Below are 27,593 nucleotides of genomic sequence, written 5' to 3'. Positions count from 1 at the left end.
ATAAATTTTGTGATTGATACCTCCTTAAGTAAATTTTTCAGACATCTGAAAATTCTGTACATACCTGATTTTTAGATTTTTGAGACTATGGCTTTATCAAAACTATGGCAGTATGTTAGCTCTAAGAAGTTCTTCCAATTGGAAGGTTTTTAAAATAAAAAAAAATGGTATCTTCAAAAATAAAGTATAATGTTAGAAATATTTACTAGGTGGACTTCCCAATCCACTTTTAAGTAAAGAAACAAAATAAAATGGGCTTCTGTAAAAAAAAAATCATACTGTGTAGTATCCCATTGTATTTACTGCTAAGACATATGAAACTATCTCTAGTTCTGCCTGAATTTTTCTTGACTTCCCAAGGGTAGTGGTATCCATCTAAACTCATTATATGGTCATTCAGTCTTTTAAGCTGAGGAAATTTGCATGGAAAATTTTCCACTACAGGAAGGCTCCTGCCTGTTTCAAAATACATATCACCACAAACACTGAGTGATTCAAGTACTGGTTGATTCAGAGGAATGTTCTGGTCAGGCATCATCTGGAGCAATACAGGCCTCATATCCACACGTGTTCTGGATAAAGAATTAGGACTGTTCAATGGGAAATTTGTATGTAATGAACACTGTTGATTTTACTTCCCTAGGTATAAATTGATTTTATTCTTCCAATGACCTTTTATTCCCATCTCCAAAACAAGTGGACTATATTTTGAATTAAGTAAGTGGCCTCTATCAGTGCATTTCTTCTCTAATCTTTGATGTCTTAACTTCCTGTACTTTGTAGTCTATATTTTTCCAAAGCATGTCTCAAAAATTCACAAGAAAATATTATAATGTAAGATCATGCCCAACAATGTTGAAGAAATTAAGTAAAATTAGAACAATTTTGTGTTTCGAAAGAAAGTAAAAGATTTCTCTCTTGATAATCATAATATGAAAAAGCATATTTTAAGAACCATTATTGAAATCATTAGTTTAACACTTGGAAATATTACAACATACAGATACTTATTTGTTCCTCAATTGACACACTGTTGCTTTATGTTGATTTCCTATCCTCCTTTTTCTCCTCTTCCTTTTACTTGTTTTTCCTTCTTTCTGGATGATGTAAGTATTTATGATTATGTGCTTTCCTCTTTAGAATTCTTATTGGTCTTCCTTAGCACTATTGCATCAGACATTCTACCACTGCTGTAAGTGAAGATCCATGGGGGAATTCAAATTGAGATCTGTGACGTCCTGGAAATCAATGTTAAAGATACTTGGCCCACTGGTGGGGAGGGAACTGAATCCTGGTGTGGAACTTGGTGGGGTGAGGTCCAGCCACTCCATGGTTTCCCAAGGAGATTCGGTGAAGCTTAGCGGAAGCCCATTGCTGTCCACAGAAGAGGGTGAAAACTGAGTCTGGATGGGAGAGAGAGGAACAGGCAAGATCTCCTGTGTATTGAAGAGGTCTTCTGCAGCCTTTCCAGAGAATCCGACCATTACTCCATCAAAAGAAGGCTCCTCACTCCCAATTTTCAGAAAGGTGACATCACTCACCTTTTCTAAGGGGCTCTGGGAACTTACTATAACTTCGTCATTGTCAGTGCCATATTTATCTAATGAAAGGTGCAATACTGCAGGTTCAAAAGAAGCTAAGGATTTAGGGAGGTCAGCATTAGGACTCTGGGAAGTTCCAGGTATCTTTGTAGCTTTTTGAAGACATAAATGGTCCTCTTTGACATCAGCTGGCAATTCTGTTGGTAGAAAGAAATTGGGTCATCTTAAATCACTTCAAACTAAGCATGCCTCACAATATGAAATTTTGGAATTAATGACTTACATAAGACTTATGAGAGGGTATTGCCCATCATTCAATCTCATCAGCATTCTTTGTTTTTATCTAATTTTGTTTTGGGGCCAGACCTGGCAGTTCTCAGGGCTTACTTCTGCCTCTCTGCTTAGGTATAACTCCTTGCAGTGCTCATAGGACCAGATGGTATAACAGGGATAGAATTAGTGTTGGCCACATACAAAGCAAATATGCTGCATTCTGTACTATTTTTCTATCCCGCTCTCTTTCCTTTTCTTCTTTCCCCCAAATCTTTTTTTTTTTCTGAAAATCTTTTTTTGTGATTATCAAATTCTCAAAGGCAAATCTTTAAACTGGCATCTTCACTGATACCTGGCTATATATTGAAGACCCTTAATTATGACTTCATTATAAGATTGTTGACTTCAGAGTTAGTTGAATCTTTGCATGTTATTCAATAGTACTTTCTGCTTGTTATTGTTGCTTTATTATTTGACACCATAGGGGTTTTGAGAGTCTGTTCTCTGTATTTTCCAGTCTCTTGATCACTTTTCCTCACCTACTGAACAAACTATTCCCTACACATTGCCTTGTACCACTTCAATTCTTCATTATCTATGACTTGGTCATCCTCAGAATGTAATATTATCTCTTTAACAACCCTCTTTTAACTCTAATAGTCTATTAATTATAATCAATGACTACACCTTGATCTTTGTTACCTCCAAATACTACACTATTCTGAAAGCTCACTTTTAAGCAAAATTTCTTATTTTTAATCCATATTCTGCTTCCATTTTTGAAATTCACTTGTTCATTACCCCATAGCAACAATTTCTCCGGTACTTGGAATCATACCACTGTATGATGCCATTTTATTTATTCATTTTGTGAAGCAAGATAGCTTTTACTAAAACTTTATTTTATATATAAGGAAAAAGAAATAAGTATGTACTCAAAAGAGAACAAGAATGTAATAAAAGAGCAAAGAAACATAGATGTAAGAAAACAAGATACATATTCATAATACATACATATTCATACAAATGTATTCAGAAAAAGTCTTATGATACTATTTTATTATTTTATCTAGCTTCCTCTTTTCTTCATCATCAATGAAGCAAATCTGCCCTGTCATTTGTTTTGGAAAACTCCTTTTTAAATTTTTTGTTTGTTTTTTGTATTGTTTTGTTTTGGGGCCATACCCAGTGATGCTCAGGGGTTACTCCTGGCTATGAGCTCAGAAATCTCTCCTGGTTTAGGGGACAATATGGGACACTGAGGATCAAACCTGGTCCGTCCTGGGCAGCCACATTCAAGGCAAACACATTACTGTTGTGCTATTGCTCTGGCCCGATTGGGGAACTCCTTTTTAAGTTACTTTTACTGAATCACTGTGACTTACAGTTTTAAAGTTATAATTTAGTTTGGGACATACAGTGTGTTCCAACACCAGTTTCTTCAACATTTTTCTCTTCACCAACATCCACCATTTTATTCCCTTCCACTGTTCAATGCCGCAGCCTGTCCATATGGAAGGAACTTACGTTTTCATCTTTTCCTTTCTTTTGGCACTGTGGTTTACACTTTTGTTGCTGATAGGGTATCTTCCATATCACTTTACCTTTTTTGAGGACTATGTCCTCGTCTAGTGACCACTGACTTTTATCATTGTCATATTTGTCCTTCCTTGATTATCCAATCTCCCAGTTGCAAATTTCTTACTGAAAACCAATTCTCGGACTGGAGAGATAGCATGGAGGTAAGGCGTTTGCCTTGCATGCAGAAGGTTGGTGGTTCGAATCCTGGCATCCCATATGGTCCCCTGAGCCTGCCAGGAGCGATTTCTGAGCATAGAGGCAGGAGTAATCCCTGAGCACTGCTGGGTGTGACCCAAAAATAAAACAAACAAACAAACAAAAAAAAAAACAATTTTCATCTTCCTCTCTATTATTGCCCTTGGACATTTGTTATTCTCCAGCTATGTTTCTATGTATCTTGTATATGAAAGATCAATCTGTGTCTATCTCTCCTCCTCTGACTAACCATGGTACTCTATAAAATTTTTATTATTAATTTACACATTAGCAAATAGCATGATTCATCTATTCGAATAGCAAAATAGTATTCCTTTGTGTAAACACACCATAATTTTTTTTTATTCCAGTGGGTTATTTCCAGATTTTTGCCCATTGGAAAGTACTTCTATAAACATAAGAGTGCACATATCTTTTCTGCACTGTGTTTCTGGGCCCTTGGAATACATTTCAAGAAGTGAAATGCTGAGTGTTTGGGTAAGACTTGATTACTGCTTAAATAATCTTACTTATAACTGGTATGACCAGATTTTTAATTTTCATTTGATTTACTATAGTTTATAAGATTCTAAAATTTTATCCATTTTGTCTAGATTTTCAAAATGTTGTAAATTTCTAAAGTTGTTTGTGCAATCTCTTATTTTTTTCCTACTTATGTCTTGTGATTTCTCCACTCTAATTTTCTTTATAATTTATGTTAGAATTTCTCATCTTTTATAGGTAGCTTTCACAAGGATTTGTCTATTTTTTTTTTTTTTTGGTTTTTGGCCACACCCGTTTGATGCTCAGGGGTTACTTCTGGCTAAGTGCTCAGAAATTGCCACTGGCTTGGGGGGACCATATGGGACACCAGGGGATCGAACCGCAGTCCTTCTTTGGCTAGCACTTGCCATCTTGCCAGCCCCAGGATTTGTCTATTTTATACACTTTTGAACAACCAGCTCTTTAGATCATTAATCTCTTATTTTATCCTTTGAAGTTCTATTTAGTTCTTTTTCTTGTTTTTTTTTTTTAAGATTTTATTATAACACTAAGTTGTTCATAATACAGTTGTTTCAGACATATGTTCAAACACCAATTCCACTACCAGTGTGATCCTCCCTTTACCAGTACTCCCAAACCCCCAACATCAACATAGCCTGCCTCCTTGAAGACACAAAAAATAGACTTCATATTGCTTGTTACAATACAAAAGAAAAAGAGTTATCAAAACGTTCATCAACATTAGTCAATTTGAAATGATTGATTTATGTTTCCCTGGCCATTATTTTTGTTTGAAACTTGGTGGAGGAGCCAAGCCTTTTTTATTTATTTTTTCTTGCAGGAAGATGTGGGCACGAGCTACTGGGTTTTTGGAGGTGTGGAGTAAGAATCCTCAGCCCAATCCTGTTTCAAAAGAAGAAACCCAAATTCTTGAACCCTGTAATAAGATCTCACCTGAGAGGGTTTAGCTGCCCATACTATTTGTTTTTAATCTTAAAGCTAGACCTTTCTGTAAGGGTATAAGGTAGAAGGTGTGGCTTTGGGCTGTTGAAATTCATTCAGGAAAAAGAATCTAAACCTGCAACCTTCTTTCCTAGACGTTACAGACATTAGTCTGGACCAGCCTGCCTGAGAAATACCAACATTCATTCTTTTCCTTTGGAGCTTGGCGGAGGAGTCCTTTTGTTTTTAAATTTTCCTTTTCTTTTAACAACTTTTGTTGTATTTAGGTTTCTTAGTTCCTTTAGTTTTGAAGTTGGATTGGTTAAACATTTTATCATTTCCTGATTTAAGCCTATATTTAAATTTAGAACGGCCTTTTCTTAGTACTGTTTTGTCCATGTTCAATATGTAGATAGCTACTGTCTTCATTCTTGCTATGTTCAAGCAAATGATTTTTTCTTATGTAGTTCTTTATTTATACAAATTTATTTAGAGCATATTGTTTATTATTTATATATACTCTAGTTTCTAGCATTTTTATGACTGTGATCCAAAAAGATGATTGATATGATTTAAATCTTACTATTTAAATATTACTGAGTTACTGACACTTTATCACCTCAAATGTAGTCTGTCTAGAAAATATTCCATTTTTATTTAGGAAAATGTGTATTCATTTTTGAGTTATAGAGCATTATAAGTCAATATTTATTAAGCTTATTTGATCCAACTTTTCACTTAGTCTGCATTCATCCTTACTCTATATTTGGATAGTCTGTCTATTAGAGAAAGAAGGTGTTAAAATCCACAGCTATAATTGTATTGGTATGACTGTCTTTATTCTTGTCCATTAAAAGTTGATTAGTAAATATTGATATTCCTTAATTTTACATTAATGAATTAATAAATAATTTATCCTGTTTCTTGTAAGCTTAAAATGTATTTATAATTTACATATTTTAATTATAATGTGCCTTGTGTTTTGAATATTTTCTTTCAGATTATTTTATTATTTCAATTAAACAGTATTGAATCATTTTCAATTACATAGTTATAAAGTTATTCATGATCAAAATTCATAAATACCAATATCTTCACCAGTGTTTATATTTCTGGATCTAGGTGTCTAACTCCTTCCTCAGTTTGGACAATAAATTTTCTCTTTTTTAGGATATTCTTTCAGGATATTCTCTGAATATCCTGTGATGTGATGTTTGTTTCCCTTGATGCTGGCCCATAAAGCTCTTATTGTTTTAAATTCTTTTTCCTTTTTCCGTTATTTTTATTGTGATTTTTATGGCTTTATCTTGAAACTCATTGATTACATCTTTATCTTTTGTCATTGTTCTATTGAGACTCCTTTATTATATTTTTTATCTTGTATGTTCATTTGTTTTTGAAAAAAATTTATTTAAACCATTGGAATTCACAAAGTTATTCATAATTGGATTTTTAGACATATAATGTCTCAGGACATTATCTACAGACTTAACCTCCCTCTACCAATTTTCCCAGAGTGCATTTTATACCACCACCTCCTACCCTTGCCTGCCACCATAATAGGCCTGTTTATTTTTTTCCTTAATTTTGGATATTAACATTTAGGTCTTGTGATTTTACTGCTGTTGTCTCTGGCATAGAGATTTAGTTTTGTCCTTTCTAAACACCACCAGTGCATCTGAGACCCATTTTCTTGCCCCCTGTCATTTCATATTTGTTCACTTTCTTCCCTTTTCACTCTATTCTGGGATCTAGAAATTCCCACGTAAACCCCATTTAAGTCCCAATTCAATCTTCAACTCCCATTTAACCATCATTCAATTATTCAAAATACTACATATAAGTTATATTATACTTTCTTTATCTTTATCCTCCTGCTTTTTCATTTATATAAAATAGTAGTTTTATTCATGTTGCAAAACATTAAAATGCTACATTATTTAACATTTCCATTCTTTTATCTTTCTTCTTTTTTAATGTCTCTGTTGATGTTGTCTTCTATTGGTCTTTATAGAAGTATTACTAGATCTGTTGCTTTGATATCTTCTTTAGGTAACTTGAATAATTCTGTTGTATTAGGAGCTTTTCCCCAGGTTCTTATCTTAATTTTTTAGAATGTGTGAGTTCTACCATCCTTTCATTATTTATGGTGATCTATGAAGGTCTAGATGTGACTAGGGTATATGTTTAAATAGGTCAGAATTTTGCAGTTATAAATCCTTGAAATGTACCTGAGGCAAATTTGAATGAACTTGTGCAATGATCAGAAATTTGTAATTTTAAATTTTGATTCTTTATGTGTTACTGAGTCTGAATAAATCTGAAGAGTAACCAGGAATTTGCAGTTGTGAGTGTTTGGCACCAGCTATCATATTAAAGTTGTGAGTCTTGTAAGTGGATTATTAGAACAATAGTTTCTACTGAACTGGAATGTAGTACATGTACTACAATTATGAGGAAAGTCCTGCTCAGCTACTTGGGAACCTCTGCTGGAGAACTGCTGAAATGATGCCTCAAGAATATACATACAGAAATTGGCGAAGAGAATTTGATTGGCAGCATGTCAGCCAGGAATCACAGTAGGGAGTTGGTTACCCTGAAAACTGCTTTGATTTGAGGGAATATGGGTGCTTTATCTGGGGTATGCAGTTTTTATTTATTTATTTATTTATTTATTTATTTATTTATTTATTTATTGGGGCCACAACCAGCAGTGTTTAGGAGTTGCTCCTGGTTCTACTCTCAGAAATCACTCTTGGCAGGCTTAGGAATCATATAGGATGCCAGAGTTCAAATCCAGGTCATTTCTGGGTTGGCTGCATGGCCCCTGGGGTATGAAATATTTTACTGCTTCAAGCATGGATAGAATGCTTTATCTCTGAACAACTTTTAGTTCCACTTACAAAAACTTCCCACTTACAGGAGATTAACTTCCTGAGAGGTAACATAAAAATGTCTTACCTCCACTTTCAATGAGGACATCCAGGAGTTCATCCATCTGCTGACTTCGAGTCATTTGCTATTGCAAATAAACCAAAAGAAAATAAAGAAAATTAAAAGGTGGATACTTTGGAAACCACTATAGGTTTAATTAAGATACATTCTTAAGTAATGGTAAAAAAATTTAACAAAAATTTACCATCTTAACCATTAAAAGTATAAAGTTCAGTGGCATTAAGTACATAAACTTCGTTATGAAACAATCACATTATACATCTTTTTTATCCTGAAAAGTTAAAATGCTGTCCTCACTAGACACTAAATTTACATTAGTTTCTCTTTCTATCTCCTAGAAAACTGAACCTATGAATTTGACTACTCTAGATACCTCAATTATAATGTGTCTTATGTAAGTAGATTATTTTACTTCGAGAAATATCTTCAAGGACCATTCATGTAGCATGTGAAATTTTCCTCCCCTTTAAAGACTTCATTAACATCTAATTGTATATATGTCATATTTTGTTTTCCCATTTAACACAGCAGTGAACCCTTGGGTTATTTCTACCAAATTAACAGCCAATTAAACAATAAATAGATAATGTGAATCTTTCTCTCACTTAGAAATGAGTAGAATATGCCTCCTGTTTGAATACAGTGGGTATGTCTCAAGATCTCTGGTTCCTCATTGCCAAAGCTTGTGAAATATGATGACATTTATCAGGAGAACAGAACTTTCCTAAAGTTCATAAGGTTCATACAACTTGTTAAATAGTCATATTTATGGAAGTCTGAGCCTTTTTGTTTCTTTGAATCCATGAAGAGGAAATTGATATTTATATATTAAAGAAAAGGATATGGGAAAAAAATAAAATAACATGCCTTCCACTCATCTTAAAAGTTCAGTCTAATAAGCACAGGAATCAATAATAATTAAAGATAGGAACTCAGCTCAATAATGAATATTTTCTGGGAATATTTGATGCCTACATGTAAGCTTAAAATGTTAGAGTAATTGATTCAAATATCAAAAAAATCAAAAAGTAGAATACAGAATACATTCTATGGTGTAAAGAAGATGTGGGTACTTTGCTTTTTGTGGAAGGTGTCTAGTAGAAATGTGGTTTTAATTTTGCCAGACTAAATTTTCATAAATTAGAAAGCTTTTTATTTATTAACATTCTTAAACATCTTTTTTTACCTTTCAATTTTGTATTTAGTCAGCTGAATTACTGTTTTACATAATCGCATTTTGGGTATACAAATACCAATCCTTTCACAAGTGTTATTTTCCCCCCAATGTTCCTCCCCAGTTTAAAACATTTTCTAGACAAATGAACTCTTATTGCAGTTAATTATTATGAACTGTGAGATACCATTATGCAGAAACTGATACTGTTATTCCTGTTTGAACACATACTTTATCTGAGATCAGACAATTTGATATAAAGATATCAATTATTTTACTTTTCTTTTAGATTTTTTATATCCAATGTATTTAGGAGTTGCTACTGGAAGTACTCCAGGTACTGTGCAGTGCTGTGGATTAAATTAGGGTCTCATATTAAAAGTATGTACTTAGTCCAGTGCACTATTTCTAAAGCCCCTTATTATTTCGAACATTTTCAAATATAAATAAAAGTAGAGAATACAACAAACCTCTGGTTTTATTCAACTTCAACAACTATAACTATTTGCCAGCATCCATCAACTCTGAAGGTAGAAAATATTTTAAAAGGTATTACTAAAGGACCTATGACTAATCCTGGTTTGTCCCTGGTAAAATATGTCTCTTGAATAGGGACCAAGTGCAGTCTTAGAAGCATCCAAGTAATTTCAGAAGTGGGTCTCAGGACCATGCTGCATTGCATTCTCAAGGCTTATAATCGAACTGCTATTACACTTGGTTAAGAATCATAGGGAATAGTAAAGCGGGCAGGATGCTTGCCTTGCAAATAGTTAAACTTGATTTGATCCCTGGCTACATATAGTAACAAATATATATACTCCAAACCCATCAGAATGGATCCATAAGCACAGAACCGGGAGTAAGCTCTGAGCATTACTGATGTGGCCCAACTCCTCTTTAATCAAAAAAGAGAAAAATCAAGTGGAAGGTGTTTCCCTGCTTGAAATACATGAAAAACATATTGCCACAATTGTTATAATACTTTTTTTTTTTTTTTTTTTTTGGTTTTTGGGCCACACCCGGTGACGCTCAGGGGTTACTCCTGGCTATGCGCTCAGAAGTCGCTCCTGGCTTGGGGGACCATATGGGACGCCGGGGGATCGAACCATGGTCTGTCCTAGGGTAGCGCAGGTAAGGCAGGCACCTTACCTTTAGCGCCACCGCCCGGCCCCTGTTATAATACATTTGAGTATACCCTCTGTACCTCAGTGGTGCATTAAATATTACATAACCTAGACTCCTTAGTTACAGAGACAATCGATGAGTGGCCAAGCTAGCATTAAAAATATAGATAACTGGAGACGACCCAAACTGTTTTCTCTATGATTCTATACCAATGCCTAACCATTAAAAATTAGTATCTGGACACTTTGCCACTTTATCTTGAAGGCACCAGATACACTCAATATCAGGATCTACTTACATAAAGTTGAATAAACATAAAAAAATTCATTTATTTAGTCAATCTACACTTGTATAAATAATAAATAACATGGTACCTGCTTTACTGCATCTTCATAGGATGGAGGTTGTGATGCCTCTGGAATTGTTGAAGTTGACTTTGAAAATGTTGGAGATGGAATTGAAAACATTTTCCCTATCTTATCAGAAGTGTGTAAACCGGTAATCTGTTGGTAAATGCAAAAATAGAATCCATTTATCAATCATAAAAGGTACAGTGTCTATTTTAGAAACTAGTATAATTTTAGAAAAAATTAATATAAGGAAAATATAGGTCTGGAAGATAGAGAATTATTCCTCTATATTAATAATATTGCATATTAATATAGTTTTTTTTGGATATGTCCAGCAATGTGAATGAATCTTAAAGATTCATTTTATTCTCCTCCTCTGTGAAAGTCACCTCAGGAGAAAAATGAAATGAAGAAAAAAAATAAAGTAAAATAATTCAATTCTATACAAATTGGCCCATTGACCCAAAAGTTTCCATAGTAATTTCTATAATTTCTCTACTCTACCATTTCAGCTATTTTCAGAGTTAGAAATGACATAGAATTGAGTCAGTTCTGTGTTATATATCATGCCTGGGCCAGTCAAATCACTGAAGGACATCTACCCTGACTTGTGGCTTGTAGTATTCTCTACCATAGTTATTTGATGTTTACCTCCTTAACATTTCTCCTCAAATTTTCTTGTATACCAATTTTTAAGTTTTTTCTACACACTGATAAGTATCAAATTTTGTTCTTCTGCAGACATTGCACCACAATGCAAGCATTCTCTACATCAATAGTTCTTTCCAAGGTTTATACACATCACATGTTTTGTAGATCTATTTTTTCATTAACCCATATTCCAATATTTATCCCTATTAAAAAACGATTTCTCAGTATTGTTACACAAATATGTTATGACCATTTAGACATACAGATTTCTAAGCTCACAAAAATAAGAAAAGTACTCCTTGGAAGACATCATACTCTATATACATAATCACTTCAGTCCTTTACAAGGGGACTTGTAAATATCATTTAAATTTTTTTTTTTGAAACCACTCTGGAAGACAAGAGCCATAGAAAATAAGAAGGAAATTCCATTCTAAACTTAAACATTTTTTTCAGTTGCTTACCTTTTGTGATACACCTGGGCTTTTAGGACAAGGATTTCCCCCAGAACAATGACTACTATCTGCTTGGACTCCAGAAAAGGGGGAGTTGAGATTAGGGGGCTGGGGAGAGAGGTCTGGAGGATGGTTCTCATGTGTCCCCAAATTCTGAAGATAGAAAGAAGAAAAAATGAATATTCATCTGAAGGATATTTGAGAGCAGCCTTTGTAGATCTAACTGTTCCCTATCTTGGCTTTTTATATATTTTTTATAATCTTTAAATTATTTTGCACAATTCTCAAATTGGAAAGAAAATCTATTTTGGGGGCCAAAGCTGAAAATACTCCTGTCCTATGCTCAGAGATCACCTCTGGAAGGGCTCAAAAGTTAATATGCCAAAAATACCTCCTGTACACCTATATTCATTGCAGTGCTATATACAATAGCCAGATTCTAGAAACAACCCACATGCCAAACACAAATGAGTGGCTAAATAAATTGTGGTACATATACACAATGGAATACTATGCAGCCCTTAGGAAAATGAAATTTTCCTATACATAGATGGACATGGAAACTATTATGCTGAGTGAAATAAGTCAAAAGGAAAGAAAAATACACAGAATAATCTCACTCATCTATGGAATTTAAGAAAATTAAGACAGTATTGAAAATAGCCTGAGACAATAGAGATGAGGGCGGGAAAGATAGCTCATGATATGAAACTCACCACAACTAGTAGTGAGTGCAGTTAGAGGAAATAACTACACTAACAATTATCATGACAATGATAATGAGTGAAGAAATAAAATGCCTATCTCAAATACAGGCAGGGGTTGGGGGAGAAAGGTGATGGGGAGGCATTGGTTATGGGAATGTTGTACTGGTGAAGGAGTGTATTCTTTTCTATAATTGAAACCCAACTGAAAAATATGTTTATAATCATGGTGCTTAAATAAAGATATTACTATGAAAAAAAATAAAGCAAGGTTTCTTTAAAAAAAAAAAAGCCAATATGCCTTGCTCGGAATTTAAACATGGTTAGCTTAATATAAGGCCATAATACATGCAGTGCTAATGCTTTGGACCATGGAAATATTATCTAATACTCAGATATTTTAAATATTTATATATAACTAGATACATATGTATGCATTTATAGTATAGACTCTCTACGATAAGTGTCTACAACACTATACAATTATAATTCCCTCTGCAAGATTAAATTATCCTAATTCTCGGCATGTTCTACACATTTTATTTTCCACTTATTTTAACAATACTCTTGGGGGCTGAAGAGATAGCATGGAGGTAGGGTGTTTGCTTTGCATGCAGAAGGATGGTGGTTCAAATTCCGGCATCCCATATGGTCCCCCGAGCCTGAGCATAGATTTCTGAGCATAGAGCCAGGAATAAACCCTGAGCGCTGCCAGGTGTGACCCAAAAGCCAAAAACAAACAAACAAAGCAATACTCTTTCTACTAAATCCAATCTATTTCTTAAAATTGTCTTTGACTTCATTTATTTGTGACCAACTGGCTCATACAAATGCTTTATCATCTAATATCAGAATCACATATCAGTCATATTGTGCTATATTTAATTTTATTTTTAAGTTTTTAAATAATTTTTGTAAGCAGTAAATCAACACAATTGTTAGTTGACTGCATTATTTAATCTTTCCATTATTTAATCCTGCCATTATCAATATTTTACATCATGGTGCCTATGAGTGGTATAGCAAAATTTCCAAACAATATAGTAAACACTACTGAAAACAAGAAAACCAAAGTTCAATAATCAACAACTTTAAAAAAAACTTTAAACTTCAACAACTTTAAATATGTGCCTGTCAATGTGGCAGAGTGAAGATGTAAGTTTTAAGTGTTGGGTATTAGGGAACTTGGGAACCCTAGTGTGGGAAGATGCGAAGGTGATGGGATTATTGCTTGAACATAATATTACTAAAAATTTTACCTATAAATAAGTTTGAAAATAGGTGGTTTAAATTTTAAAAATGAAAGAAAAAATAATAAATTTGAGTGTATAGGGTTGTGACAATACCATCACTCATTTACATGCTTCTTAAAAATTGACAGGTGTTTATCTAATGAATATTAGATGAAAATGAAAATATTTTCCTATTAGATAAAATAATGAAATATTTTCCTATCCTTTTTTTAATCATATAGATCTTAGAACTTTTTAATAATATGCTTTTTTCAGATAGACTTACATAGACACTTCTAATAATTCAGTTTCATGAAAAAAGGGAAGATTGATGCTCAACTTGTTCTAGTTTTTGAACATGCCCTCTCTTACAAGTACACTCTTACTCTATGTTAGTCATATTGATCATTTTGACCTTTAAATGTTTCACACATGTGACACACTTAGATTTTCTCTTGGTCTGCAATGTGTTTTATGTTTTTTAATTTAATAACCATAAAATCATAGTTATTTATAATTGGATTTCAGGTATACAATGCCTTTGATCTCTTAATACTAAATATTCATAGTTTCTCCTTTACCTCTTTCAAAGATGGCTTGTTCAGATATTCTTGGCAGAGTTTAAACATTTTCATTATCCTCATCTATTTTCTTTATGAGATGTATTATTTTCAAATACACTACATAATTATTTACTTTATTTACTATCTCTTTATATAAATATAGTTTTCAGATACTTTTTATTTTATTTCAACATAAATCCCCATAGAAAATTTATCTGGTACTAAATAGGTTTTCTGTAAGTATTTACACTATGCAGACCATTTTACAGAGAGAATGGCAGGGTTAGAGTATTTGTTCTTTATCTTTCTTGGTGAGTACCTTTGATATGTGATAGATTTCATGTCTATGTATCCTAAAAGTAAAGAATTAAGAATATACTCCTTATTATTCAAATTTTATCTATAGCATAACAGTAGATAAAGTTTTATTGGGACACAGACATGTATATTTATTTATATATTATTTGTGGTTGCTTCTCTCTAATGAGAAAACCATATTTCAGCACTGCCCTCCAAAGAAAATATTAGTTAATAAGCCATCTATCCATCTACAAAACAAATTTGTCAATTCCATCTCAGATAATTGGGTTAGCCTATTGTGAAAATTGAAGATTGTAGTGTTTGGGACTTGTTCAAGTTTAGGCAGGAATTTTCTTTTTTGTTTGTTTGTTTGTTTTTGATTTTGGTTTTTGGGCCACACCCGGTAACGCTCAGGGGTTACTCCTGGCTATGCGCTCAGAAGTTGCTCCTGGCTTGGGGGACCATATAGGATGCCGGGGGATCGAACTACAGTCCGTCTAAGGCTAGCGCAGGCAAGGCAGGCACCTTACCTCTAGCGCCACCGCCAGGCCCCAGGAATTTTCTAATAACAGTTATAATGTCATAAATATCCCACTTGCAGAAAGAGTAATGGAAAGTGGGTCAAGGAGTTCCTACCTGTGCAATACATACCTGGCTTCTGACAGGCGAGGATACTCTCTGATCTTCTCCTTGAGCTCCTGAAGATAAGGGCAGAAAATAGTGATTGTTTGGTGAAGGGGGCAAACTGATATGCTGAGGGCTTTTTACAGTCTGAAGTGGTGAATGCTGGGGGGAGCACTGTGGGCTGAGAAACGTGGAAGAAAGTACATTGGTTTGACCTGAGGATTCCACAAAATGAGTGTTCCCAAGGGGTAGGAGTTGAGCAGCGTCACAAATGGAAGGTTGGGCCTCTGGCCCATCACTTTGTCTTTTCACAGATATTTGTTGGGATGTGAAAGGACAGCTGGAGACGGTATCTTCCTGTTTGATGGGAGAAGAGAAGAAAGACAATGGTTTCTTCTCAGAACAGGTATTCCTTTTATGCTTCTGAAGCTGCATCCTCAGCTCCTCTACTTGTCTCTGTTCTTGCTGGAGTTTCCAGGTGAGTTCATTTATTACCTTCTGCTTCTCCACAAGCATCTTGTCTTTCTCAGAGTCAAGCCCATCCAATTCAGAATGTATGCAACCCCCATTCAGGCTGCTCATGAGGCTGTCCTCAGCACAGGCATGCACCGGAGATGAGTGAAGGCCAAAAGAAGGGGATGTATCATTGAAAGTATCAGGCAGGGAACCAGTCACTGACAAATCAGATGAGGCTGGTGAGATGGGAGGACTAGAGCTAGTACTGCCAAAGTGATAGAAGCTGTTGGATAAGGCACTGATAGTAGAGGAAGACTGGTAATTGGAAGATGCATTGTTGGGTGTAATAGGAAAAGTGACAGTCGTTATATCTCCGAACTTTGGCACGTGGTTTTCAGAACAGTCCTGAAAAGGCCTGAGTCGGTCCATGAGCGCTGTTTTGGTGCCTGATACTGGCAAACCTCGTATTCTAAGTTGCTGTCTTAATTCAGAGACCTGAAGAAACCAGAGAGCTATTAATGTACTGTTTAATGTCAATATTTTGTAGCACATGTGCCTAACATGGGATTAATGGCTTACTGTTGCCTCTGTGCTCAGGAATCAGTTTTGGTAGTATTCAGAGGGCTATATATAGTGTCAGGATTGGATTTAAGTTTGCCTCATGCAGCAAGCAAACACCTTAACTGCAATACTATTTATGAATATCTGATCAAATATTTTTTAAAATAAATAAATTAACTTTAACATTTTGTAAGTTTTAGATGTGCATCATTATAAATCAGCATTTGCAATTCACAATTGCAAAATAATTATTTTTTCACCATACAGTTAATCTCCTTAGCTATTTCACACATCTTAGTTCCTCCATTCCATTCTAATATAAAAAACTTAGCCTTAAAACAGCATATAGATTTTACAACCCATTCTCTTTTCTTGTAAATTTTTAGGCCACACCCAGCAGCACTCAGGACTTGCTCCTTTTTCTGACTTGCTCTGCCTCTACTCTGTAGGTAGTTAAAAGAGCATATCTGTGATGGAAGGCAAGTGCTTTACTTGCTCCAGTCTCTTTTTGCACAATTATATTTATTTTGCTAAAATATTTTAGGACAGAGTGATTGTTCTGAGGTAGGGTGCTTACCTTGTATGTACCTAACCTGGTTTTGGTTTCTAGCACTGAACCTGCCAGGAGTGATATCACTGAGTATAGAAAGTAGCTCTGAGCACACCACTGGGTGTGGCCCCCAAACACAAATTTATTGAGATTCTGCCATTTAAAATACTATTAATACTGGTTTCTTATACATTATTCCAACATTGCACCCATCACCAGAGTACTTACTACCCTTCCTTAAAATATCCAAATCCCCTTTCTTCCAAACTTCTTTCCCCAACTTAATTGTATGGATTAGTTTTCTCATTATGTTGCCTTGAGATCATTATTGCTAACTTACTATGCATCTTTAAATCTAATACATGAAGAAATAATTCATAAAGAAATCTATAACCTTTCTTCTGATTGACTTTAGTTAGCAAGATATCCTTTATTTCCTGTACAGAGTACAGGTGGGGGTGGGGTGGGGAGGAAGAAGATTTGGGACATTGGTGATGGGAATGTTGCACTGGTGAAGGGCGGTGTTCTTTACATGACTGAAACCCAACCACAATCATGTTTGTAACCAAGGTGTTTAAGACATTAATTTTTAAAAATATTCATCCATGTTATTGCAAATTACATGATTAAGTGTTTTCCTTAGAGCTACATAATCTATTCTGTATAAATATCACAACTTATTGATCATCATTCACTTGTAGTTATACATTAGAGTGTTTCCATTTCTTGCTATTGTACTGAGTGTGGCAATGAACACATATAAATGCATATATCCTTTGAAAATAATGTTTGGAAATGTTTGAAAATTTATGTTGGGGATAGATGCCAGGAATAGGTGTCATTGGATTATAGGCAATTCAATACCTTTTCTTTTTAATGATTTCCTTATTTATTTTCATAAATCTGAACCAGATTACATCATGACTAACACTGAATAAGAATTCCTTTATTGCTACAACTCCACCAACACTGTCTGATTTTGTACATATTTATAGTTCTTACATAACTTTTGTTTGTTTGTTTTGGGGCCCCACACCCAGTGATACTCAGGGGTTACTACTGGCTCTGCGCTAAGAAATTGCTCCTAGCTTGGGGAACCAAATGGGATGCCGGGGGATCAAAACGCTGTCTGTCCTAGGTCAGCCGCGTGCAAGACAAATGCCCTACCCCTGCACCGCGCTCTGGCCCCAGTTCTTATATAATTTTATTGATTTGGGGGGAGTAACTACACCTGATGATGCTCAGAGGTTACTCCTGCCTTTTTACTCAGATGGTAGTGTTTGAGGGATGCTAGGGAATGAAACCAGGTGAACCGCTTACAAGGGAAGCTCTCTCTCTCCCACTGTATCTTTAACAATTTAACAATAGGCTATAATAATTATATACTTATAACTGAGATACAGTCAATGCAGAAATAAGATAATCAATTAAGATCCTGGCTCTTACTAGTTCAGTTTCTCTTAGTTAATGGAGATAATAATACTTTATGGATTTTTGATTAATATTAAAATATCTTTTATTTTTAAAGTGCTGTCACATAGCTAGTTCAGTGTAAGGCTTTACTATTTTTACTTTGTTGCATTAGATGCAATTATTTCATTCTTGGATTCTTAAGTCACATCCATAAATTATGAGTTGAAAATATGTAAGCATAAAAATTAAATTACTATAAATACAAATATCTATTAAAAAGTGATGCTATATTTGGAAATGCTGCCTAAGTGGTGCTATACTTGTTTTATAAAATTATAATTTTTGCTATATTACATAAAATGTTTTCTCAATTCTGTTTTTCTAAAAATTATATAGATATGTTCTATATATAAATGCCTGCATTCTTGTTAGAAAACTGTTTTAAAAACATGCTGAATGTATTTTCCAAAGTAGCAGCACTACATTCCCCTGGGAGTGCTAGAGTCAATTAGGAGTGCAGTAGTAGACTTCAGTGAAATTAGGGGGTACTTTTAGAGGGGTTAGAGGAGTTTAGGCCATATACATTTGTGCTCAGGGATCACATCTGTATCTGAGCTTAGAAATTACCCCAGGACCTGCGGTCGCCATTAGCGATGTCTGGGGACATATTGGCGGTGGCCTGCCTCTCTCAAAGGTACTGGGGCTAGAACTCAGGGGAGACTGTGTTCGTCATTAGCAGCACCTGGGGATGGACGGGCGGTGACCTGCCTCTCTCGCAGGCCCGCAATCCAAAGTAGGGACCCAGCCACACGCCACAAATGACATAGGAGGGCTGAGATCAAGGGCAGAACACTCTGAACCACCAAATGCAAAGAAATATGGGGAAACCAAGGAAGACACTATCAGTTGGAGATATGAAGAGAAATCCTAGCAAGTTTTCAAGTCCACCAAAACGCATGAACCCAAAAGATGAGGACATAAAAGTGGCATTGAAAGACTGGCATTAAAAATCAAAGAATTACTCACCAGTGAGTTCAAGAAATCTATAGATGAGCAAGTCAACCAACTCAAAGAGGGACTTTTACAGCAGATGAGAGAATCCATAAAATGGAATTAAAAGAAATTAGAAACGTCTTAGCAAGCTATATAGCAGAATTACACAGTTGGAAAATCTCATAGAAGAACTTGAAGAAAAACTACAAACCAAAAGTGACAAAGAAGCTAATAAGTAAATAAGAGGTAAGACATTGGAAGAAAATTTCAGGGATTTAATGAACAAAGACAAAAGAAATAATCTACGGCTTGTAGGAATACCAGAAAGGGAGGAAACAGGGAAAGGAAAAGAAGTGGTGAGGGAAATAATAGCAGAAAACTTTCCCACCCTTTGGATAAAGCTCTGGTTCAAATCCAAGAGACAAAAAGAGCCCCTAGTAAAATAGATCCTAATAAACCAACACCAAGACATATAGTAATCCAAATGGTAAAAAAAAAAGAAAAGAAAAGAAAAGAAAGAAAGATGAATTTCTTAAAGCAACAAGGGAGAAAAAACCCTCAAGTATAAAGGAAAGAACTTAAGATCTCCCATTTGAAACAATTCAAGCTAAAAGACAGTGAAATGACATATTTAAACTATTGAATAAAAGAAAACTCCAACCTAAAATACACTACCGGAAAAAACTCTCGTTCACATGAGAGGGAGAACTAAAAAATTCTCAGACAAGAAAGATCTCACACTATTTGCACTAATCAAGCCAACTCTAAATGAACTACTTAAAGATGTACTCACAATTCAAATCCCTGATTGTAACAATAAACACTTTACTCAGTGCAATAGCACAATAACCGCTCTGTCAATAATCTCCTTAAATGTCAACGGGCTAAATTCCCCCAATAAAAGACACAGAATAGAGGGTTGGAGCAGAAAATAAAAATCAGATTTTTGCTGTCTGCAAGAAACACACCTAAAAGAGTAGGATAGAACAGGCTTAGAATAAAAGGATAGAACTCGATTATTCAAGCCAATAGAAAGCAAAAAAAAAAAAAAGCTGGGACAGCCATTCTCATATCAGATCAAATTACATTCAACCTCAAGAGGGTTACTACTTACTGATCAGAGGAACCTAAGACCAAGAAATACTAACTCTGATCAATATCTATACAACTGTAGACTCAGCAAAATATATAAGGCATTTGCTTACAAACCTAGAGAAACCTGTGGAGGGAAATGTGATAGTAATAGGGGATTTTAATACCCCCCTATCACCATTAGACATATCCACTAGGAAGAAAACTAACAAAGATACAAGAGCCTTAAAATAGAAACTAAAGGAAATGAGCATAGTGGACTTATACAGGGCTTTCCACCCCAAGAAAACAGAATACACATTCTTCCTTTTCTAGAATAGACCGTGCCTTAGGATATAAATCTATCTTACACAAAGTCACAAATATAAGGATTACCAGAAGCACCCTATCAGATCATTATGCAACAGAGATCATGATCGACTATAAAAAAAAAAACCTGTGGAGAAAATCCAACACCTGGCGATTAAACAACATGCTATTTAACAACAGCTGAATCAAAAAGGAATTCAAAAAAGAAATAAAACACCCATTAATGCTGAAAACACTCAGCAAAATAGGGTTGAAAGGAACATTCCTCAAGATAGTTACAGCTATCTACAAAAAGCCCACAGCCAACATTATCCTTAATGGTGAAAAACTGAAAACTTTTCCACTAAGGAGTAAGGCAAGGCTGCCCACTTTCTCCACTCTTATTCAACATAGTTTTAGAAGTACTAGCAATAGCAATCAGACAAGAGAATGGAATCCAAGGAATCTAGATAGGGAACGAAGTAGTCAAACTATCTCTATTTGCAGAAGATATGATGATATACGTAGAAAACCCTAAAGAGTCCAGTCCACAGTAAAACTCTTAGAAACAATAAGCCAATGCAGCAAAGTGACTGGATACAAAATCAATACAAATAGACAATAGCATTCCTCTATACAAATAACAAAGCAGAGGAGAAAGACATTAAGAGTCAATCCCATTTACAATAGTATCTAAAAAGATCAAGTATCTAGGAATCAACCTGACGAGAGAAGTAAAAAATCTATACCATGAAAATTTCAAATCGCTTCAGAAAGAAATTGAAAAGAACCCAAGGAAATGGAAGAACATCCCCTGCTCCTGGATAGGACAAATCAACATATTCAAAATGTCTATCCTACCTAAATTACTATATACAAATGCAATTCACATAAAAATTCAGACATCATTTTTTAAGGAACTTGAACAATAAATTATAAAGTTTATCTGGAACCACAAAAGACCTAGGCTAGTCAAATCCATACTAAAAACAAACAAACAAACAAGAAATTATGTGGCATTTCTTTACCTAACTTGAAGCTTTATTATAAAACCGTAGTCATTGAGACAGCATGGTACTGGAACAAAGACATAGTATCAGACCAGTGGGTTAGAACAAAATATCCAGAGATGTACCCCAAATAGACGGTCCACTAATATTTGACAAAGAATCCAAGAACCTGAAATGGAACAAAGACAGTCTCCAACAAATGGTGTTGGAACAACTGGATAACAACCTGTAAGTGACCAAAGATTGATCCATATACCACACCCTAAACAAAAATAAACTCAAATTAAATTAAAGACTTTGAAATAAGACCCAAATCTACAAAGTTCATCAATGAAAAAATAAGAAAAATGCTCCAAAACATATAACTCAAAAAAGTCTTTGATGGTGGAATGCCAATGGCAAGAGTAATAGCATCAAACCCGAATAAATGGGATTACATCAAACTAAAGACTTTCTGTATGGCAAGAGAAACACTTTCTAAAACCAGAAGACAGCTAACAGAATGGGAAAAATATCCACACTAGACACATCAGATAGAGGACTGATATACGTAGAAAACCCTAAAGAGTCCAGTCCACAGTAAAACTCTTAGAAACAATAAGCCAATGCAGCAAAGTGACTGGATACAAAATCAATAGGATATGCAAAGCATTCAGAAAGATGAGCTCCACAAAACCTAATAAGGCCATAGAAAAATGGGGAATGGAAATGAATAGACACTTTTTCAAGGAAGACTGACAAATTGCCATGAGACACACGAAAACATGTTCACCATCACTCGTCATCAGGGAAATCCAAATCAAGACAACAATGAGGTACCGGTGAGGATGGCACATTTCAAAAATAATGAGACCAATCTCTGTTGGCGCAGATTGGTAAGAAAGGAACTCTCATCCACTGCTGGTAGGAATGTTGCCTGGTCCAACCCTTATGGAAAAGTGTGGCGAGTGCTCAGTAAACTCAGAATTTAGCTGCCATAAGACCCAGCAACTGCTCTCCTGGACATCTATCTGAATTCAGAAGGACCCCATTATTTATTGCAGCACTCAGTACAATAGCAAAGATTTGGAACCAACCTCGATGTCCAACAACAGATGAGTGGATCTTGAAGATGTGGTATTTATACACAACAGAATACTACATAGCAGTTAGAAATGATACACTCATAGATGTTGCAACAACATGGATGGATCTACAAAATACTATGTTAAAATGAAGTAAAACAAAAGGTGAAGAATAAATAAAGAATGATAGCACTTTTCTGAGGTACTTAGAATATACAAAATATATACATGTAATACTCCAAGGACAAATAGAACAGTTTAATTGAGTAGAAATTCCAAGCACTGTAGTTGTCAACATTTACTGGGGAAAAGTGTTCAAAACAAGTGGAAGAGGAACAACACAAAGCCTCGATTATTCATCATACCATAAAGAAACCAGTAACAACGGAAACAATCATTTTTAGTGAAGAGGTATGTAATCAGCCTCTTACCACAAATAATGTCTTAGGGAGCTTATACACAGATACAGGTGAAGAATATGATTGGAAGCCAGAGACTCCAGTGGCAGCTTTTCCTAACAATGTGTTTTAATGCCTTAATCTTACTAGATATAAAATAACCTTTCAGCTTCTTTGTCCACAGGGATTCTTGGATACAGAGGGTGGACACACTAATTTTGACACCTCAGTATTCAGTAATACGAGATACCATATTTAGTTTGCATTATTAAAATGTCTTGATAAAACATTCTAATATATACCCTTTTCCCTCTGGTTTATGTCCTCTATTAGGACCTGAAGCATATGATCATTCAGACCACGGAAAAAGTCAACTGTGAGTCACAGGACCTACTCTATGAACATATTTGGGAAAATAAACATTTCCTTTCTCTCTCATCCTCTCTCTCTCCTCCCTACTTCTTCCCTTCTCCCCTTTCTTCTTCTTTCTCTTTTTTCTCATCCTCATCAATTCAATCTATATCAAATAAGACCCACAATGATAATTTTTCTTTAGGAAAGAAATTTTGACACATAAGATGCAGTGGACAATACTACATCGGGTAGCCACCTACATAGATAGGACACATTAACACATTTTCAGTGCTCAAGACGCAAAACCCATATGTATCCTAAACTGCTTCAGCCATTATGCAACCCTGAAATCTTCATTTAGCAAGGCCCAACCCCATCACAGATAAAATGCCTAGAAACTGGGAAAACCTCCCAAATCTGACACACCAACCCAATCTATTTTATTTGATTTATTACCTTTTCTTTATTTTATTTTTACTATATTTACCTATTTTTCTGTTTTCCTCTCTCTATGTTTTGCTCTCCCTTCCTCTCTTTCTTAAGCTATACTGAAGCTTATTATTTATCTTAATTCAACCAGTCCTTAAGAGCTCAGACCCATCCTATTAGGGTCAGACCTCTAGCAACACCTTAAGAATAGATTACTGGGGGTGGGAGTGGTGGCGCTAGAGGTAAAACATCTGCCTTGCCAGTGCTAGCCTAGTTCAGACCGCTGTTAAATCCCCCAGCATCCGTATGGCCCCCCAAGCAAGGGGGGGATTTCTGAGCACATAGCCAGGAATAACCCCTGAGCGTCACTGGGTGTGGCCCAAAAACAAACAAAACAAAACAAAAAATCTAAATTACTAATGTATGTCTTTATGTGGGCATGAGTACATAGAGAAAGGACTCCTCTATGAGAGCCAAACCTAAATTGTAAACAATTCATGCCTATAGTGCATATAGCCCCTCCTATTATTATCCCTCCTCCTCTTCTTCAGAAATCCTACTATCCCTTCACCCCCAATCCCAATCAGATATCCCGCCTTAATAATGCTCTTTACCCTCAGTTATTAACCCATTAGATATCAAGACCAAACTCCTGCCCCAATAAGACATCATGCAGCATTCAAACGAAGGAACACCCACCCAGCCCCACATCTTGTCCCCCAGCAAGAAACTACAACCAACACTCCTGCTGACTCATCCTCTCTGGCTCTCCTTCTTCCCTCCCCAAATGTTCACTGTTGCTTGATAATGGACTCTGCTCCAGAAGCACACCCAATGCAAGAACTCCACGGGAGCCCTTTCTGCCGCAAAGCATTTCTCAAACTCAACAAGACCAGGGTGTGTGATGAAAATGTACCCTGGAGTCCACCCTCCACAAGAATATCCCAAAAGACAATGGGGAAGCCTATATTTTCTTTCTTTATACTTTTTGTGGTTTTTGGGTCACACCCGGCAGTGCTCAGGGGATACTCCTGGCTCCATGCTCAGAAATTGCTCCTGGCAGGCACAGGGGACCACATGGGACGCCAGGATTCGAACCGATGACCTTCTGCATGAAAGGCAAACGCCTTACCTTCATGCTATCTCTCCGGCCCCGGAAGTATATTTTCATTGCAAGTTTAAGACCTCTATAATTTTAACCTGTTTATCTCCAAATGTAAGGTAGTCTCCTGCATCACTTTATTCCCTTAATTACTTTTTTAAACTTATTTTTTATTTATTTTTTCCTCTATATATGTATGTATATGATTATTATTATATATGATTATATATGATCATATATATTATTTTGTCTTGTTTTTGTTTTCTTCTCTTTCTTAACTCCACCTGTTTTGGTTCTGCTTGGTACAAAAGCCTACAAGAAAAAGTCTTGCATGGGATAAAAGCTCAGGTCAAAACCAAGGCACAGAGATGATGGTTCCTGACACTCTCACCCCCAAATGCACCAGCAATATAATTTAGCACCATTTCTTTTTGCAAAGGCATACTGAAAGAGGGGAAATTTTACATATAGAAACAAGTTCTTATCTACTAGGTATAAGTACTCATACATTTTAGAATACAGGGCACCTACCACCTTAAACATATGACATGTGGCCCGAACTTAGACTCCATGTGATTAGAAAGCGACCACCCTAGATCTTAGACATAGAACTGGCACAGTTCTCAACAGCTCCAGATGCCAAACTCTATCTCGGAGTTAATACTGCTCTGACACCAATATGCACCAGTTTTGATATGGCATCCTGACAATGAGGAAATGGCAACAACTTGATCTAAGAGCAGGTTGTCTTACCTCACCACCTAATGATAAGATGAAATCAAAAACACGTCATCCTTTGATCTGTGCAAAAGCCAAGATCACTAACTCCAGAAGACTGTGACAACCATGACTGGGCAGAACTTATCCTGGGATCAATAAAAAAGACCTTAGTCTAGGCTTTGGCCCACAATCTGTACACAACCAAGATCGTTAATTTTAGAGGTCTGACTGAGACAACTGCAATTAAGCAAAACTGGAAACATTATGAAAGACTCCATCCTAGGCTTGTCCTAGAATTGGTGCAAAAACCAAGACCACCAATTACAGAAGACTGATTAAACAACAGTGATGGAACAGAACTTCTAGAATTGTAAAGAAAGACTCCATCCTAGGCTCCATCCTATGACCTTTTCAAATAGCAAGATCCCTAGTTACAGAGGCCTGATTTTTATCATCCATGATCACGGAAAGTATACAGACACCACAAAAGGACTTTGGGGAGAGTAAAAGAATAAATTATAGGGCCTGAAGGTAGGCCCATGACAATATACTTCAAGGGTGGAGAAACCCCTGTATCTCTTAGGCCAAGGGAATTCCCTTTAAAATCTCCACAATATTTATTGTGCCTATGCAAAAAAAAAAAAGAAAAAAAGAAAAAATTAACCTTTTAGTTGTTATTATTATTGTTGTTGTTTTTTATGTTTTTTTGTGCTCTATTTTGTTTTTATTTTCTTGCCGTGATTATGGTTTGGTTGTTGTCTTTATTGCTGTGGTGCTTTTCAGGTTTTATTTTTGTTTTTGTTTTTTTTTGTATTATTGTTGTTTTTCTTCCTTTTCCCTTTCTTCTCTTAAATTAATATTTATAGCCCATTTTTTGCTTGTTTGATTCCCCCCTTTTTTTCTTTTCTTCAAACAACTACATAACTCGAACCATCTTGTTCTGCCTCACAAAATAAGGGGAAAATAATGGAGGGTACCAAGACCAAACTGTAAATAAAAAAAATGATCAGACTTAGGTACCAAATCCAAAGCCAATGACAACAGAATTTATACCCAATCTATAACAAACTAGACACTTAGACTAGCAGCCCAGGGGGCAGAGGAGGGGGATATAGGATGCATGCTAGGAACAGGGGTAGAGGGAGAACAACATTGGTGGTGGAAATGCCCCTGATTTAATGTCACTATGTACCTAAAATTTTACTGTGAATGATTTGTAATCTACTTTGGTCAAAATAAAAATTATTTAGAAAAAAAGAATTTAGCAAGAAGAAAAAATATTAACCACATCCAAAAGTAGTGAGAAGTAATGAACAGACTTTTTTTCAAAGAATAAATGCAGATAGCCAAGTGGCACAGAAGTGTTGATTTACACATTGTTCTGAGGGTTGAAGAGAGTAAGGAGACAAGACATTTGTCTCATAAGCAGAACACTCACCATATAGGTATTCGTGAGCACTGCAGAAGTCACTCCTGAATACAGAGCTACAAATAGGCCCTGTGTACCATTAAGCTCAGACTTCCCAAATTAAATTAAAAAATAACGAAAACTCACTGTCTTGTTACTCCAAAAACAGACTGCATAAATGTTTAGAATGGAAATTGTTACTATTAATCAAGAATATTTATGTATTTATTTAATCAAGAATATTGATGTATTTATTTATTAATTTACTTTTGTTTTTTTTTTTTGCCATACCTGAGTACTCAAGCATTAATCCTGGCACTGTGCTCAGGGATATTCTGACATTCTGACATTCAGGCAATGTCACAGAGATCAATCCTGGGGTCATCTCATTGCTAGAAAAGTATTTTAACTCCTCTATATCTAAAAAATATTGATATGTTTTGGTTCTAGAAGTCAGAAATTTATCCCCATAAATTCTACTATATATTCCGAGTAGATAATCAAAGAAATAAATGCATATGGTATTTTACTTTTAATATTCAAATGGAAGCATCTTGTGTAATGGTCAAATGTTACTGTTGAGTAA

General features: G+C 35.3%; 1 protein-coding gene across 2 annotated transcripts in view; it reads right to left on the bottom strand.

Moving 5' to 3' along the window:
* Positions 1-1,062: 1,062 nt before the first annotated feature.
* Positions 1,063-27,593, bottom strand: part of MYOCD (myocardin) — a 63,282-nt gene continuing 36,751 nt past the window's right edge. Inside the window, exons 7-11 of one of the 2 annotated variants that reach the window (XM_049776847.1) lie at positions 15,182-16,120; positions 11,756-11,899; positions 10,665-10,793; positions 7,998-8,055; positions 1,063-1,738 (exon numbers count right to left, since the gene is read on the bottom strand). In XM_049776847.1, coding sequence (XP_049632804.1) covers positions 1,182-1,738; positions 7,998-8,055; positions 10,665-10,793; positions 11,756-11,899; positions 15,182-16,120 — 1,827 coding nt within the window. In that variant the 3' untranslated portion in view covers positions 1,063-1,181. The remainder of the gene's footprint in view (positions 1,739-7,997; positions 8,056-10,664; positions 10,794-11,755; positions 11,900-15,181; positions 16,121-27,593) is intronic. The other variant, XM_049776848.1, reaches the window with a different exon arrangement.

Source organism: Suncus etruscus, chromosome 7 (genome assembly GCF_024139225.1).
Source record: "Suncus etruscus isolate mSunEtr1 chromosome 7, mSunEtr1.pri.cur, whole genome shotgun sequence".
Classification (NCBI taxonomy): Eukaryota; Metazoa; Chordata; class Mammalia; order Eulipotyphla; family Soricidae; genus Suncus; species Suncus etruscus.
This window is presented reverse-complemented; position numbering and strand designations above follow the sequence as displayed.